Raw genomic sequence first — 18240 nt, 5'->3', positions numbered from 1 at the left:
AGCCACAGGATGGCATATAGAGAAGGGGAAGTGATTTGAGACAGCCAGCATGGCTTCACTGTGGTCAAGTCCTCCCTGACCAACCTAGTGGGCAAGTGAGCTACAGGTGTCATCTGTCTGGACTTGCATAAAGCCTCTAACACAGTCCCCCACAACATCCTTCTCTCTAAAGTGGAGAGATGATAGATTTGATGGGTAGACTGTTGCAGTGGATAAGGAATTGACTGGATAATTAGTTGCATCCTGAAGGTAGTGATCAATGGCTCAGTGTCCAGATGGACAAGTGACAAATGCATCCCTCAGGGGTCTGTGAGACCCATTATGTTTAATACCTTCATCAGTGACACAGAGTGGGATCAAGTGTACCCTCCATGAGTTTGCAGATGGCACCAAGCTAAGGGTTTTGGTTTACACACCTGAGGAGACTAGATGCCAACCAGAGGGGACCTGGACAAGTCAGAGAAGTGGACCCATGCAAACCTTGTAAGGTTCAACAAATACAAGGTCCTCTCCTGGGTCAGGGCAGTCCCTGCTACCAACATGGGCTGGGGAGGAAGGGATTGAGAGCTGCCCTATGGAAAAGGACTTAGGGGTGCTGGTGGATCAAAAGCTGGACATGAGACACCAGTGTGAGTTTGCAGCCCGGAAAACCAACTGTATCCTGGGCTGCATCCAAAGGAGCATAGCCAGTTGGTCAAGGGAGGTGGTTCTGCCCCTCTGCTCCGGTGAGACCCTATCTGCAGTAGTGCAGGAGAGACATGGACGTGTTGGAGATGGTCCAGATGAGGGCCACAAAAATCATCAGAGGGATGAAACACTGCTTGATGGTTTCTCTGTGACCTAAGGAGACAGTTCAGTTTTGAGTGACTTCTGACCTTGAATGATTAATTGAAGAGGAATTCACAAATTGGATTTCTAGCTTGCATGGGAACACTCTTTAAAAATAAACATAAATCCAGGGGTAGAACAGGCTTGCATAAAGTAAGCACATGAGAGTGGTGATCAGCAGATTATTATTAAAGTGAACAGTGGTTTGACTGCCTGATGGCTTAGGGATTGCAGTAAGCTGCTATTAGTTTTGCTGTGGAAAAGCAACTGGCTTGGTGGAGACCATTTCTAAAGCTTTTAGCAGGTGCTGGGATGGTATGTGTAAGAGCATCCTTCCTCATCTGCTGGGGCAAAAGAATTGGCTTCCTATTGGTGAAGTTCCATAGAGACAAATTGTGTTGTGTTCTGTATCCTTATGTGGCTAGTGATTTAATCACCTACATTAGGTGTAAGTTTACGGAAGAGGTTGATTCTGCCAGCCTCCTTTGCTGGGTCATAAAGCCTGGTAAAACATACTTTTTTGTGTGTACTGCTGAAAAGATGAAGCTCCGTTGTGAGTATGAAAAGTTTGGTTTAATCTTTTTGTACCAAACATCCAAACTGAAAGCATTAGCCTGATGAAGAGACTGATAAAGAAACATGGGAAAATACCTGCGAGGGAGAAGTGACAGGACCAATAAAGGAAAAGGTAACACAATGGCTTAACATATCATGAACAGAAGAATAAAGTGAAGACAGGAAGCATGACTTAAATGCGGATAACAGGTTTAATTATGCTGAGAATCACAAAGCTCCACTTCTCAGTAAATATTTGCACTTTGCACCTCAAGATACTACTGTTGCAGTGTATTTACTACTCAAGCAACCCTAATAGTGAGCTACAGCGTTAAAAATGATCAAAAAGTGGTAATACTAAGGTTGCCGGTGTCACAAGTAGTTGTCAGTCCGATTATAGGTAGGTATATGCATCTCAGTTGTAGTGTTTCATGAAAAAAGCTTATGAATATTCAGGTGAAAAAACTTTAGAAAATGGAGTTATTTTGAAGTAATAAGTTTATAACAGATTGCTTTTGTTTGTTCTACATATACTTGGAGTGTGTGTTAGGAGTATTTAATGTTTGTATACAGGCAGCTTGTCTTAAACTATGATTTCAAATTTATTGATACAGAAATGCTTCTAAAGGAACATCCTTTATCTTCTCAGGATAGCATTATGCAGCCTTTTTATAGAATATGGGCATTCTGATACGCAGTGTCATTTGAGCTATTGTATGTGGTGTTCTAATGTGTTGACTATGGCAGAGATCTGTATAAGCAAAACACTTTCATGTGAAATTGAATTAAATTCATTAAAATTGCTATGCAGAGCTCCAGAGGGGAAAGAGTTGAAAATAACTTATAGAATATTAACAACTTGACAGTTTGCACAAGTCTCTGCATATCAAGGCTTCAAGTCATTGCAGTGAATGAAATTGAATGTCATGGTGACCTTAATGTGAAAACACATTCTCTGAAGAGTCATTTGATGAAGAAAGCAGTGAGCTGTATATAGCATCTGTACCACCATGCGTTCAGAGAAATAACAGGGAGGGGAAATGGGTCAAAAGCATTTTTGCCCAATTTCTCATTTTTTCACTGCATTTTAAGCTAGTATATAGACCTCTTATGGAGAAATTACTTACAATTCGATTAAGCACTAGGCACTATTTGGGAAGGGAACACATTGCTGTTCAAGAGATTAAAGTGGTATATTTGAAGACTGATGTACTTGACATGAGATATGACTAAAAACAACCTTTCAGGATTTAAAATTTGGAACAAAATGCACATAAACAGGTTTGTATTAAGAAATTTTTTTATTTCCCCTCATTAAGAATGTTTCTGTTATTTAGGTGAAGGAACTGAAAGAGAAGATTGAGTCAGAAAGGGGGAAAGATGCTTTTCCAGTAGCTGGCCAAAAACTGATTTATGCAGGTAATGAATATTCTGAAGATACTGTATATGAATCAATGTTGTTTTTTATCTTATTGTTTGAATTTGGTGTGAACATTAAGTCTCCTAAAGATTGTAAGTACTGAAATGCAAACAGGCTAAAAAACAAACAAAAAAGCCCCACAAAAACAAACCAACAACTCTGTTGTCAAAAGGAACTCTTAATTTTGAATCAGAATTGTTCAGGTTTTAATACATGTTGTCTGTTTTTATCTTTGCTCTTGCAGCATGATATGCTAGGAGCTTTAATGCTGGAGGAGGTGTGCTTGGTGAAGTGGAAATAGCTTTTAATACAAGAAATTGCTATTTAAGCAGATCACATCTGATGTTCTGGGTTAAATGTTTTTTGTACAGTTTCTGCTATGTATAGCTGAAGCATTCGTGCTATACTTCAGAATTAATCTTTTTTCTTTCATGTTAAGAAAAGAAACCCACCACCAAACCTTTGGTATACCAAGGTACTCTCAATATGTGTAAGCTGTGTCACTAAAAAACAGGTTAATGTTAAAAGACACAAAGTTACTTTATTTGAGCTAACATAGTTCTAAAATTTTTAGGCAGTTTTTTTTTTTTTTTTTTTTTTTACTGTTTTCGCCCTGGCTGATCCATTCTGGCACTCATACATAGTCCCAGAGTTTTTTGTTCTTGCTTCATGTCAGAACTTAAAAGTTCTATTCCAATACCTGCTCTAGTGCTTTTTCCTCTCACATCAAGCTTGAAAGAAGTTTTAGTGTTTTTTTTATTTCTTCAGTGTGCTGCTTTGTAAACAGTGTTACTTTTCCACTTTTTATGATGCTAAAACCGCTAATCGCAATAGAAAGATGCTAATGGAAGAGACGTTGGAGTCTCTCTGTGTTTGTATGGACTCTTTAGGACTCTAGAAAACTTTATGTTCCATGTACTTCAGTGAAGGGAATGTGCATCAAGAACAGGAAAGTAAAAGTCATATATAAAAACAAATATGAATAAGGCAGAAGGCCTTGTGCAATATGTATAATTGCATGATGCTCTTAATACTACATTTCTATGATTAACAAAAACAAGGTTGCATATGATCATACGATGTGGTAAATATTTTTAGAAGCTTGAATTTATCTTCAGCATTACATAATCCTCACAAACATTAGGAAATAAGATTTAGAATCGAAGACTATACAAAAAATTAGTATGTGTTTTGGTTTTTTATGTTTTTTTCTTGGATAGGAGATATGACAAATGTGCATTGATGACATTTTTACTTTGATTAAAATGAGCTGTAAAATTTTTATAGTTTTGTAAAGGAGAGTAGCATCCCAGCTGAACATAACAGTATAAAAGTATACCATTTATTATTAAAAAATGCTTGCTTTTTTTTTATAAACTTATGTTAATGAGAGGTGCGATAGATCTGTTGTGTTGTCTTTACTAGGGTAAAGTTTAGAAACCCTGAGTGGTGTGTCCTGAAAGTGTAGGATTTCTGCATGTATACATTGTACAGGCTCCTCCTCCAAAGTGCCTATAAACCTGAAAATTGTAAGGAAACCTGTGCAGGTTCTGAGTCAGATACTGCACCATCTGCTGCAGGTATTACTACTGCTACAGTATATATGATATATTCAGTGTTTGACCTGCAAGACTGGTAGAACCAGTAAAGTAAGACAGTGGCACCTCATCTGTTTTCAAAGTGTCATAATGTGCTTATGTTGCCTGATTACTTTGCAGTCATCAGGATAAGCTTGTATCCTGCTAAACACAGTTAGGTGGTGTATTCCACTAGCACTGAGAGTGGTTGTGAAAATTATCCTTTTGAAATGGGAAAGTGGTGCGAAATACATGTAGTGTTCTGATTTGTGGTACTGCCTCTAAATCAGCTGATGTTTTAAAAAAAGGAAAGTCTGTGATTTAATGTGTTTCTCAGTTCTTTTAAGCGTGAGACAAATCTACTTCCCCACAGGACTATCTCTGAGTATGAAGCTTCAAAAGTTTTTTTCTGATATTTTTTTTTTTTCATCTGTCAAGGTGGGAGGATATTGAATGGTTCTCACTTTTTCTAAAGCTTTAGCCTTCTTTTAAGTTGTTAAAGTTGAAAAGTCACAAATACATGCAGATGAACTTAGTCTGTGGCAGACTTTGGGAACTGTAAATAGTTTACTGCATCTGAACAGCAAACAAAAGCAGAAAGGAATTTTCTTCCTGTGTCTGAGTGTGTAAGCAGTCATAAGTTACTTAGTTAAGATTATTTTATGCTGAAGCTTTTTGTGTACATTACTTGTATCTGTGTTAAAGGTCCAATAAATCTTTTGCTAGATATTTAATGCTTCTGTTTTGAATTATTTGAAGCATCTTCATCACTTGGAGCAACAGGTTTCAAGCTAACGAGTCCTGTGGACAGCATAGGAAGAAAATTATGGCAGCTCTACTGCCAAAGCTTAATACTTAAACCATTTTTTGTAAGGTTATTAATCTGCATAAAATGTGTTTTTTACGTGCTTTTGTTTGAACTTTATGAAAGAATCTCGAAATCATCTAATGATCTGTTTAATAACTTCTTAATTTATATTTGTTTAATTTGCCAGGTAAAATCCTTAATGACGATACTGCTCTTAAGGAATACAAAATAGATGAGAAGAACTTTGTGGTTGTTATGGTGACAAAAGTGAGTAATTATCTTCAAAAAAGCAGTTGCATTATTTTTCTTTTAATTGTGATGACTGATTGTATGTGCCTATCCTTAAAACAAGTCAAGTTTGATTATGTGAAAGTTTTTGTCAACAGTAAAAATAAATGCTTGTGTGAATAGGTATGAAATATTACTTCAGAGTTCTAGCTGGCCTATGCTGATTGTTATTTTTGTTCTGTGCTGAATGCTTACATTGAAGACTAAACTTGTCAGTGCCTGATTTTATTGTTTTTTTTTTATTGTCTTTCTGTTATCTTTCCTGTGATAATATTAAAAGGAAAAAGGGAACATTTGTTACTAAATCTGTACAGAACTCTTCCAGTCTTGCCATGTTGCTTTTCAAAATTCCTAGCTGTTTCTTTTGTCAAACTCAACAGCTTAAACCAGTAAAGAAAGGATACCTATGCCAATCAACAAACCTTTGAGTTTTGAATTACTGCAGTGGCAAACAGAGGCATGTGGCGTGTATTTGAAGTGTCTCCTCTTAACCAGTTGCAAGATTGCTTCTGGGAATCAAGCCACTGATTTTCTAGCCACTTCAGACCTTTGGGATCTGCATAAAACTGACTTAATTTCTGTCATGAAATAAGTTAATTTTGGAGTTAGAAGTCCTCCCTGTTAAAGAAAACACATATTCAATTTGCCCTTCATTTCTGTTTGGTTTGGCTCTTTAGATTCTCTGTTTGAATTTAACTGTTATTGCAGTCTTCCTGAAGAAACAATGTTTTAGTCTGTGGGTTGTGTGGAGAAGAGGCATTTATCAGTATAAGAAAACAGGTGCAGATGGTATTTCAGAGTACAGCTTGCATTTTGGTTTATAGCAGAAGAAAAAACAGATCTTCATGAAGACCTGTTAAATGCAGTACCTTATATTAAAAAGTACCTGTGTTTTGGAGTTGGGCATTTCTTCAGTATTAAAGTCTTTTTGCTAAGTCTGTTGACCTCAGTTTTGCTTTGTTTGATTCTTTTCTAGATAAGGCATGCCTTGTCACATAAGCACAACCCCTAACTTTGATGCTCAGACATGTTTCAATGTTTTTCTTTAAATGCTTCTTAAAATGTGCTTTGTGAGTCATATTGGAAGCCATTTGCTCTCAGCCTCACCTTTCCTTTAGACAAAAGGAGGAAATACATCTTTCTTAGTTTAAGCAAACGTTGTCTGAGAGTGATTCACCTTGAATAAGTAGTCGTGTTTTGTTAAAGTTCAGCTGTTTCTCTCAGTAAGGCAGAGATGGGGTCAGGCTTGTCACTCAAGGATAGTCATAGGACACAGCTTTCAAGAACATAATCCTTTAGCTGAAAGCTACATGCATTCTTAAAAGTGTAATCTCTATATGATAGGATTAATATTGCACCCAAGAAAAATTCATGTTTCCAATAGAGATGTGAAGATTAAGTCACAATTATATGCCAGTATTAACCACTCTAAATTTATTGCTATAGATTTGGTAGTCCTTGATTCTGCTGGATTTTTGGTGGTCACTACAGAACTTAAGTATGTGTAATGTTATTTATCATAGAATCATAGAATAGTTAAGGTTGGAAAGGACCTCAAGATCATCTAGTTCCAACCCCCCTGCTGTGGGCAGGGACACCTTACAGTAAACCATGCCACCCAAGGCTCTGTCCAACCTGGCCTTGAACACCACCAAGGATGGAGCATTCACAGCTTCCCTAGGCAACCCATTCCAGTGCCTCACCACCCTTACAGTAATGTTGGGACTCTCCTCCCCAACCCCCCATCTACAGCTCATATAACACCAGCTTGGAAGGGACCTCAAGGATTAACTGGTGCAGCCTTTCTTGGAAAAGCATGATCTAGACTAGGCATCTGCACCCTGTCCAGCCAAATCTGAAAAGCATCCAATATTGGGGAATCCACCACTTCACTGGGGAGTTGATTCCAATGGCTGATTTTTTTCATTATGAACATGTCCTGTCAGAATCTCCTGGGAGTAACTTGTGCCCATTACCTCTCATTTTTTCCCATGTGACTCCTTGTAAAAAGGGAATCTCCATCTTATTTGTAGCCACCCTTTAAGTACTGGAACATGATGATGAGGTTTCCCCTGAGGCTTATTTTCCCTGTGCTGAACAAACACATTTCTCTCAGCCTTTCCTCACATAGGATTCTGCCCAGTCCTTCGATCATGTTTGAAGCATTTCTCTGGACCCTGTTCAGCCCATCCACATCTTTTTGTATAGCAGGGACCAGAAGAAAATAGTATTGCAGTTGTGGTCTGAAAAGCACTGAGTGGAGTGGGGTAATGATGTCTTTAATCCCTGTTGGCTTTCTTTGCCACAGCTGCACACTGTTAACTCACATTGAACTTATCCATCAGGACCAACCCTCAAATCCTTCTCTGGAGGCCTGTTCCCCAGCTGGATAGATCCAAGCCTGTGCTGCACTCATGGATTATGTTGTCCTAGATGCAAGACTTTACACTTGTCCTTGACGGACTTCATAGGGTTCTTTCTGCCCAACTCTTCCAGCCTGTCCGGGTCATTCTACAGGGTGGCTTTCCCTCCCTAAGTACTCACTTCCCCACTCAGTTTGGTCTTGTCAGTAAACATGGTCAGGGTACACCTGATCCTATCTTCCAGATGATTTATGAGATACTAAACAGCACTGGGCCCAATATTGATTGCTGTGGAACCATTTATGTAGTGCTTTGAATATAAGGAGTGCATAAATAAAACTTACTGCAGGTTAAGTTTAAATTGTTTAGCATCTCATTTTCTAGCAAATAGGGTCATAGGATCTAGAATCATAGAATAGTGGGGGTTGGAACAGACCTTAAGATCATCTAGTTCCAACCCTCTGCCATGGGCAGGGACACCTCACACTAAACCATGTCACCCAAGGCTTCATCCAGCCTGACCTTGAACACTGCCACGGATGGAGCATTTACAACTTCCCTGGGCAACCCATTCCAGTGCCTTACCACCCTAACAGTAAAGAACTTTGTCCTTATATCCAGTCTAAACTTCCCCTGTTTAAGTTTGAATCTGTTACCCCTTGTCCTATCACTACACTCCCTAATGAATAGTCCCTCACCAGCATCCCTGTAGGCCCCCTTCAGATATTAGAAGGCTGCTATGAGGTCTCCACGCAGCCTTCTCTTCTCCAGGCTGAACAGCCCCAACTTTCTCATCCTGTTTTCATACGGGAGGTGCTCCAGTCCCCTGATCATCCTCATGACTCTCCTTTGGACTTGTTCCAACAGTCCCATGTCCTTTTTATGTTGAGGACACCAGAACTGCACACAGTACTCCTAAGTGAGTTCTCAGGATAGCAGGGTAGAGGGGCAGGATCACCTCCTTCAACCTGCTCGTCCCGCTCCTTCTGATGCAGCCCAGGATACAGTTGGCTTTCTGGGCTGTAAGTGCACACTGAAGCCGGCTCATGTTCATTTTCTCATCGACCAACACCCCCATGTCCTTCTCCGCAGGGCTGCTCTGAATTTCCTCTCTGCCCAACCTGTAGCTGTGCCTGGGATTGCCCTGACACAGGTGTTGGACCTTGCACTTGTCATGGTTAAACTTCATGAGGTTGGCATCAGCCCACCTCACAAGCGTGTCAAGGTTCCTCTGGATGGCATTCCTTCCTTCCAGTGTATCAACGGAACCACACAGCTTGGTGTTATCAGCAAACTTGCTGAGGGCGCACTCAATCCCACTGTCCATGTCACTGACAAAGATGAACAAGTTTGGTCCCAAAACCAATCCGAATAGAATTAATGGTGAAATGTGATTTCTGACTTTAGCACTTTTTTCCACATTTGAGTGGTGAAAAAACCTTATGCTTGTTATACTTGTCATCTTCTGAAAAATGTGCTTTTGTAAAGCAGAAGATTGTTTTCGTATTTAAAATGTTGCGGTCTATAAATATGTAGTCTTTGCATTTTACTTCATGCTAAAATAGTGTGGCTGCTTAGGTGTATAATTAAGTACTTTACTGACCCTGTCAATTGCCTGTTTAAATGCAGTGATACATTATAAATCTAATGTGTTCAGTGCTTTAATGTCATGCTGGATGTTGAGGCAGCAGTGTTAAATACAAATGGTCTTAACAGAACTTAATTGGTACACTGACTATAGAAAGCATGAGTTTAGGAGCTTAGAGCTTTGTGCTCTGAATTCTGTTGTCCTCCTGTAGGCCAAAGCAGCAACTGGAGCAATGCAGCAGTCAAATGCTACTGCTGCCACTAGCTCAACGACTGTAGCTCCCACACCAGTCACTGCACCAGTCCCTGATGCTGCCCCTGTACCAGCTCCTGCTCCTCTACCACCAGCACCAGATGTAGTTGCCTGTGAATCAGAACCTGTGAATGATCCTAAAGAAGAGAAGCTAGCAGAAGAACTACCTGAGGCACCAGCTGCTGTCAGTCCATCGTCAACTGACAGGTACAGATGAGACTCCAAAAATGCTTTAGTTGTCCATTTCTATTGCTTCAAGTTTTGATTTTGTTGAGTTTTCCATTACAGTATTAGTTCAGTCATTTTCTCAGTTCTACATAATTTTTCCTTTTTCTTAGCTGTAACTTCAGACTTTGGCTCAAGTATAACATTGTAATATGCTGGTAAGAAGTGTCCATCACTGCTTACACCTTCTCTGGTGGAAAGTGTGATCTTGGGACTAAACCTATGAAGTGGAGACTTGCATGACACAGGGTTGTACTCCTGTTAGGCATTTCAAAGTTACTGTGGCACAAGTTTCTTTTCAGACTGAGGATATTCACCTGCATGGAGATCTACTCATAAAGCTCTTAAAAAGCCTTAGAGGGGTGTGTCCTATCCTGTTCACAGACCTCTGATTGTGTTTTAAGTCTTGCTGGTTAGACTTAAACAATAAGTTCTTTATTGTTGCAAGAATCTCTTAGTTTCTGGAAATAGTTTTTTTGGTGGGTGTTTTTGTTTGTTTGGTTGGTGGTTTTTTTTGTTGTTGGTTTTTTGTTTTATTGTTGGGGTGTTTTTTTTTGTTTTGTTTGGTTTGTTTTTTTTTGTTGTTGTTTTCCCAAAATGCAGTATTGCTCTTAATAATGTAATGACTTAAAACTACAAGCTTATTTGTTCTGAATGCTCTTTGACCCATCTGCAGATAGCTGTGGGAGCTGGGGTAGTTTTTAACCTAAATTCTCTACATTTAAGAAAATCAAATGGAAATTAGAAGTTTCATCCCTGTTGGATACTGTGGCTTATTTTGCTCACTTTAAGTTGCTTAGTTTGCACAGGATAAAAATGCTATTAACTGTAATGGCACTTGCAGTGCTACATAGCGTTATACATTTTCATAAGCTGGTTTTTGATCTGTATGTTATTTATGTGGTGCACAAGACATTAATCTTTGAAGTGGTTGTATTTAAACACTATCAGATACTGATGATAAGGAAACAAAACTTGCAATTGCCTAATATCTTGAAAATGTCACAAATTTCTTGCGCTTGGAAGCCTAATCAATGATTTAATTTTGGAATTCTAAGAAATAGATGTATTTTAAAAATGGAATACAGATGAAGCTTTATTTACCAGTGGAATAAATTTAAATTATTATTTTTTAATGTTAATGGCTGTAGTTTGTTTATTTTTTTTTTGCTGCTCAGCTTCTCCAGTAGGTTCAAAGATCAGTCTGATATTTAATACTAAAACAAGTGCTTTCCAGGTTTTCCATGTACAGATTACAGTATGTAAAACTGCAGTAAGGAAGCCTTACATACGTAACAGGAGGCAAGAGGTAATTTAACTAAATACATTGTAGTTGCCACCTGCCTTAATTTCAGTGAGTGCTGCTTGTTTCTGATTTGCTTTAGCAATTAGGGTACTGAGGCTGATGAAGGCATATTGAACCATGGCCAAGCAAGCTGGTGCCTTGTTTCACTTTGATCTTTTTTACTTATAATTCATATTAGTGAAGCATTCTTGTTGGAATTAGTATTATTTTTTGAATTAATAAAATGCATCTCTGTAAACATCTTGTTAGATTTTTTAGTGGCGTCTTCAGAAAACTCATTCAGATTAATCTGATTATCTTTCATTTGCTGATAGGAGTTGTCAGCTCTGGTAGCTGATAGATGCGGGGCTGGTGTAGCTCCATGATCCCAGGCCTGTCAGGTATCAAGACTGAATGCTTATTCCCAGTACATACACACAGTATGTATATATTTAAATATATGGCTGGCTATATAGGTCAACACAGGCGTGAAACAAAGGGCACTTAACCATACAGCACAGCAGTTGCGTTTTGTTCCCCTCAGGCTACTCAAGGCAAAGCCTATTAGTGCAGAATACATATGTACAGGCATACAAATGAACCGTACAAATTTGTCCAGCAGCTGGCCTTAGTCTGTTTCAATACCTGATCCCTAGATCTCCCAGTCTCTTAGGTTTTTGATACCTGGCCGTGTGACAGCCTGAGCCCTGCAACCCTGCTCCAGTTGCTGATACTCAGATTCTCTTTGTATGCATATGCATGCATGCACACACACACAGAGGATTAATCTAGGAACTGACTGTAGATATTCACTGAACCTGGTAGCTAGTCCCCTCTGGTCTCCCAGTTGCCTCATTCATTGCCATATGAACAGATCTCTTCACTAGCTGGTTGAGGCCTATAACTTTACCAGTAGCTGACCCTCTGACATGACAGTCTTTCCAGCAGCTCCTCTCTCAGACACTCCAGTCGCTGCGGCAGCTGGCTCTTAATTTACAGCCAGTCAATAACCAGCTCTCAAGCATCAATCCTACTTACTGTAGTCAAGCTTGGTGCTTGCGGGTGATTACACACATTCCAGTGTATGCCTCCACACAGAATGCTCATGTTTTGTCCCTTCAGTTACCAACACCTCAGACACATACAGAGCCCTTGATTGCTTTCCCAGTTGCTGGCACTGAGACTTCCACAGTGTCTGGTCTCTGCAGTTGCTGGCTTCACAGGCATGTGGATCCCTGTGGCTCATTGTTCAGTGTCCAGCTGTGGGCAGTTAAAACTTCTATACACACACATGCATGTAGAATACAGACATCTCCAGCATGAAAAATAGTTATGGTAGTTGGAAATGGAATTTAATTAGAATGCAGGATGGACTGGTAGTCAGGTGCAGGGTATGGCCAGGAGGTGCTGTTTACATGTGACTGTGGCCCATTTCCTTCTCATGCCCTGTTTTTTGGGTTTGTTTTTTTTTTTTTCCTCTTTAGTCATGCTTTTCATCTGTAGGGTGCCTTGATGCTTCTGTTTACCTCCCTTTGGTTCTTCCCCATGATATCCCGTGATAAGTCTTGCACAATTGCCAAATGTTTTTTTCTGGCACCCCATGGTGTTGCAATACCCTGTAGGCAGTAATGCTCTTTGGTCTGTGTGGAGACCTGGAGAGCCTCTCCTGTTGACTCATCGGGGTGTCACGGGGAGACCAAGGGGCTGGTGCTTTCAGTGGCAGTGCTGGGAAGAGCCAGGAATGGGGCACCCTTTGCTCTGTGTTAACTGAGGTTCCTCTGCCTGGGGTTGTGCCTTTGTGTTCCTTGGTGTTTGTGGAGGTGAGCCTTTAATCCTTTAATTTAACAGTTTTGATAACTTGAGATGGAGTAATTGCAAATGTTAGCAGTTTATATTCCTCATTGAGGTCAAACTGGCAACTATGGGGAAGCAGTTAGTGAGACTGCTGTGTGCTTTGAAAATCTGCCTTGTTCTTCCATCCTTTAAATGATTCAAGCAAATGGCCAATCCTTGAGCAGATGGGCAAGAGCCAAACTACTGGGGGGTAGTGGGAAAGTTTGTAAGTTTGTAAAAGTCTGATCTCACTGTAAGTCTAAGAGAGAGCTCTTTGGAAAGCTTTGTTGTTTTTTAGAAACAAAAGGGGCTATTAGAGTTACAGCTGCTGCTGCTTTTTTGAAAAACAGGAAGTTTTCCAAAGTTTTGTAATTACCATTGCACTTGTCTTCATCTTACAGTACAACAGGTGATACATCTCGATCAAATCTTTTTGAGGATGCTATAAGTGCACTTGGTAAGTGGAGTGTTTTTTTAATGTAGACATTATTTTGGTGCAGCAGAAACAAATGACAGATTAGCAGCTACTGACATTGTCCTCTGTATCTGTCATTGTTAAGTTATAATCAAAGTACTCTTCTTTAAGACCTGAAGTTGATACCTTAAAATCAACATCAAGAACTTCTTTACTGAACAATGTTGCACTTCATATAGTTTTATTGTGTAAAAGGGGAAGATCCTTATAATTCCTGTCTTCTTTTTTTCCCCAATTTGCCGTAATTTCAGTTTGAAGTGGCTTGAATAGAAGACTGGATGTAAATATGTATATACTTTTCACCTTTGCTTCTCAGTGTGCAGGTTTGATAAAATGGATGCCTTTATTATTCATGTTCCACCTTTGACAATACTGTCTTTTGACACATTTAGATTAGATTAATTAAGTGCTATCTGGATTGAGGAATTAATGCTTTTGTGTACTTACAGTCAGTTCATTTTTCTTTTGACAGTTTAAGTGGTTTTGTTTATCACTGGAATAAACAGGGTAAAAACAATAGATAGGAAGTTCTGCCCCACATTTATGCTCATTCTGGTAGGTAGGAAATTACTAGTGAAATCCACAACTCCTACTTAAATTTTTCAGAGAGGACTTTTTTTTGTGTAGGATTTTAAGACAGAAATAAGAGGGAGGTTTTTTTTTACTTTGTCCTACTTCTGTAAATATTAAGCTGCCACTTGGTACAAAGAGTTACACACTGATCAAAGAGTTTCACTTACATTTTTGTGTAGGGGTGTGTTGATATATTGGAGGTAGGTGTTGTGATTAAGTAGCCCAGAGTGATTTAGGAGCAGCAGTATGTTTTATGCACGTTGGTGGTAGCCACAAGGTTTAGTCTGTCTGTTTGCAGCTTAGGTCTTACGTTACGACATACTGTTTTAGGCTGAAGAAATAGATGAGCTGAAATAGCTTATAGATACTGTAGGAGACAACCAGTCAAGTTCCATTACATTTTTAAAGTGCTCCTATCAGAGAAGCTGCAGGCCTCATTAGACATTTATTCTACCTTGGTGGTCAAGATCTGGTCATCACAAATACATATGTTAACAATAATGGCTAAGAAGTTTGTTTAAGGTGATGGTCCTCATTCAGTTACCTTTGGAATAAAAAAAGAAAAAAACCAAATAAAATCTTTCAGTGTGAGTATCACCTCACTGTTCATTTTATATGAAAGTTCTCTGATTGGTATCTGATGCAGTAAACCCACGTGTCCCTAACAATTTGAAAATACCCAGGCATTAAGTGTAATTTCCTGGGTAAGCATACTGCAAGGGTTAGATGCCAAAATTCAAAGACAATAGGCATGAACCCTATGGTTCTTTTTCTTTAAACTCTGTCCTAAAAGGAATTTGCTTGCGCAAATTTATTTAGCATTGTCCTAAGTAGGATCCTAGGCATGCTCTTACTATGGCTTTTCAATTACATTGTCTGAAGATAATTGACTTCACTTTAAAAGCAGGGATTGATTTCTACGAATTTGCTTTTGTTTTCAGTTAGGTATGCTGATTGAAAACTCATGTGGCTTTGTGTGCTGCACAAGGATCTGCATATCTTGCAGTTTCTGTGCAACTGTATCTTTCACGGGAGCAGCCTAAGCTTTATTTAGGGCATGGGACAGGAATTGCTGTGGGGAGTGTGACGAACTGGAATTTGAAAGCTAATCCAGCTCCAAAATGTTCTTTCAAAAGACAAAAGCAAAAAGCAGAATCACTTCAGCATTGTCCTCATATTCCCAGTAGCACAATGTAGAGATAGGCGTGACTCTAGATCATGACACTGATGGTGTTCAATTCCTAAATTATTATTCATCTTATTTTGCATAACTTGTGTAAGTAGACTGTATATGAAGTACATGTGCCTAAATTCACAATAATTCCTTTTTCTTCTTTGGCTTTTAATTATGGCTTATGTAGCGGTCTGTCCACAGGAAGTTGACCTTTTTGCAGGGTTTTTTTTTTCTACCAAATACTTCATACTGTTTTAGTCTCTACCTAGCTTATACTGAAAGAGTGCTACAGAAAGGTTTAAGTGCTAAGTAATTAGATCAAAAGGTGTTCTGTCTGCTGTTTGGTTGATAAGTTTGTTAGCTAAAACAAACTAAACAAGCTGAACTAGAGCTGTCTAGGAAAGGACATGAGTAGTAAGTTTAGCAAAATCATTGTGTTGGGGCAGTTATTGACTTGGCTTTTTTGCTTCTCTGAAAATACATACAGAAATATGTATCTATATTGAAGTTTAGGAGATTTTTTTTATGTCTTTGAAAAAATGAAGGTAGATGTAAAATGACAGTTTTGTATGCAGACATGAACTTACAGTTTGTTAAACTCAGGTCAGCACTATCATTTTGAGAACTGAACAGTAATACTCAAATTAGTCAAGGGTTATAGATCCATTGTTTATAGATAATGCACAAGTATACTTGGGCTATGGCTGTTTTATTATTTTTTATTGAGTATTTTGCCTTCAGTCATAAATCCACTGACTACTTAGAAGCATCCTTTAAAAATCAAGCAATGTGATTATGTTAATGTTGGCTTGAGTTCAGCACCTTCTCCCAAGGGGAATAAAACTTGAGGTTTTACTTGGTTCTGCTAATTGTGACTTACTTGTCTTAATGGAGTAGCTCTAACAGCATTTGTTTACTCTACTTTTTTAATTTGTTGGGCTGATGGTGACTGGTAATTATTTAACTCTCCTGCCACTAACTTGCTAGTGTTAAAGTCAGTATTAGGGTTTCACTGAAATGAGGAATACCTTTATCCAAGGGAGGACATGGTATTTTGGCTTGGTTTATTGCTTCTGTACACACACACTCTGGTTTTGCATGGGAAAATAACCTTTAAGATATTACTTAATTAAAATTTATAATAGGGTAGTTATTTTTTTCAATTTTGTTGAATTTGCTGGACTTGCTTTTAAGAAAGGGGAAAAATGGGTTGTGAAAAGAGATAGTAATTTTCCCTACAGTACCATTATTGTAGGGATCAGTTGTCCTTCAGTTGCATCATACATAGTGTGTGTACGCTTTTCTCTTGCTAGTTGCTGATATGGGCCAATTTTAGTCCATTTATACTGTAAGAGGTAGGGGATTTGATGTGATGGATGCCTAGTCAAATATACATGAATTAAATGAGATAACTTGTTCTCATCAACCCTAACTTTAAGTGTTCTGCCTGACTTAAGTGGTCCATATTAAATTGATTTAATTACTTTGGTCATCAACAGCAAGCAGCAGGGAGCAATACACAGTTGTACCTTGGTTGTCACTATTTGTCATCTATCTAACCATAGCATAGGGTAAAGTCTGCATTTAGAAAAACCTCAATAGCTAACAGTTTCAGAGGCAGATTTCTGCCTAGAAAGTTTAATTTCAAATTTACACTGCAGGAGACTTTTCTTGATTACATCAAGAATTCTGTATTGAGGATGCCCTTGACCTTAGATAAAATTGTAGGGAATATTATTTCAATTATAAGTACAGAAGTATCACAAGTGCTGCTTTTCTCAATAGAAGTTTGCATTGTGTTTGTTACCTTCTATGATTTTAATCAAATGCATAATGGAAAAAAAAGACAGAATATATTTGGGATTAAAGCAACAGAACCATGGCAAGTTTAATACAAGCTATTCTTCGCTCTTCAATGAGTGACTTGGATTCGGGTAGAAATGAAATTTATCCATTGAAACTTTTCTGTGCCTTTTTTGCCTTAATATGGTGGTCATGTTACTTCTAGTGACAGGTCAGTCCTATGAGAATATGGTGACTGAGATCATGTCAATGGGCTATGAACGAGAGCAAGTAATTACAGCGCTGCGGGCTAGCTTCAACAATCCTGACAGAGCAGTGGAATATCTTTTAATGGTGAGCATTTTTTTATCTGCACCTTGTTCTTTCACTTCATTTTGTCCTCACTAGAGAATAATTTTAACTATGATTTACTTGGTTGGTTTGGCTATTAGCCAAGCAGTGAGAGTAATACATGTTCATAGAGGAATAACAACAGAGCATCGGGGAGTCTGAGATTTGGATTTTGAAGGGTTACAGGAAATAGTGAAGTCATCTCTAATTGCTTCTACCACTACTTTGCTTTTATTCTTTGCTGATCTGTATGGAAGTGTATGTGAAGTGTGTCCAGTTAACAGGGATAGTTTGAACTGCCAGTGGCCTGCCCAAGGAATGATTTCATCACACCTTGGTGACAAGCATTAGCTGTCACCACAAATTTTATATTAGTATGTGTAATGTCACAAAGGCCTTTTTTTTGAAGTTCCAGTTCATTGTTTTTACTAGTAATGCACAGTGTTCTTGATCATAGACTTTCCAAACAAAGGTTTGAAAGTTTTTTTTGAAGCGTTTTTAATTTAACTGGTGTTTTAATTTTAGCAGTGTTTTGGAGAAGAGACCCCATAAGCTGGCAGACTTATATTGTCCTTCTAGAAAAATCCTGTTGTTGCAAAGTCTTTCAAACTGCTCTTGATCTGCTGAGGTCTAAACATGTTCCTTACCATCCTGCTGCATCAGAGAAGCTTTTCTTCAGTTAATACTAATCCATTGATGACACTGTTCTTTGACCCTCTGCCTACCTTCAAACTATCATCAGTGTTATCTTTTATGAAATATGCAGAGTAGGATTAGGGTGTTGAGAGCTCTAAGTGTATACCACTGTCGTGGTTTAAAGAATCAGTACACCAGAGGTACCTATAAAATGCTGGAAAGAAAGT

At 38.6% G+C, this 18240-nt stretch overlaps 1 protein-coding gene across 1 annotated transcript in view; it reads left to right on the top strand.

Annotated features, from left to right (window-relative positions):
* Positions 1–18240, top strand: part of RAD23B (RAD23 homolog B, nucleotide excision repair protein) — a 36563-nt gene that overhangs the window by 9685 nt on the left and 8638 nt on the right. The window contains exons 2-6 of the mRNA XM_005154891.3: positions 2721–2802; positions 5376–5455; positions 9639–9886; positions 13424–13479; positions 17253–17380. Coding sequence (XP_005154948.1) covers positions 2721–2802; positions 5376–5455; positions 9639–9886; positions 13424–13479; positions 17253–17380 — 594 coding nt within the window. The remainder of the gene's footprint in view (positions 1–2720; positions 2803–5375; positions 5456–9638; positions 9887–13423; positions 13480–17252; positions 17381–18240) is intronic.

The sequence above is a fragment of the Melopsittacus undulatus genome, chromosome Z (assembly GCF_012275295.1).
Source record: "Melopsittacus undulatus isolate bMelUnd1 chromosome Z, bMelUnd1.mat.Z, whole genome shotgun sequence".
Classification (NCBI taxonomy): domain Eukaryota; kingdom Metazoa; phylum Chordata; class Aves; order Psittaciformes; family Psittaculidae; genus Melopsittacus; species Melopsittacus undulatus.
The sequence above is the reverse complement of the archived record's forward strand: the minus strand, read 5'-3'. Positions and strand labels throughout refer to the sequence as shown.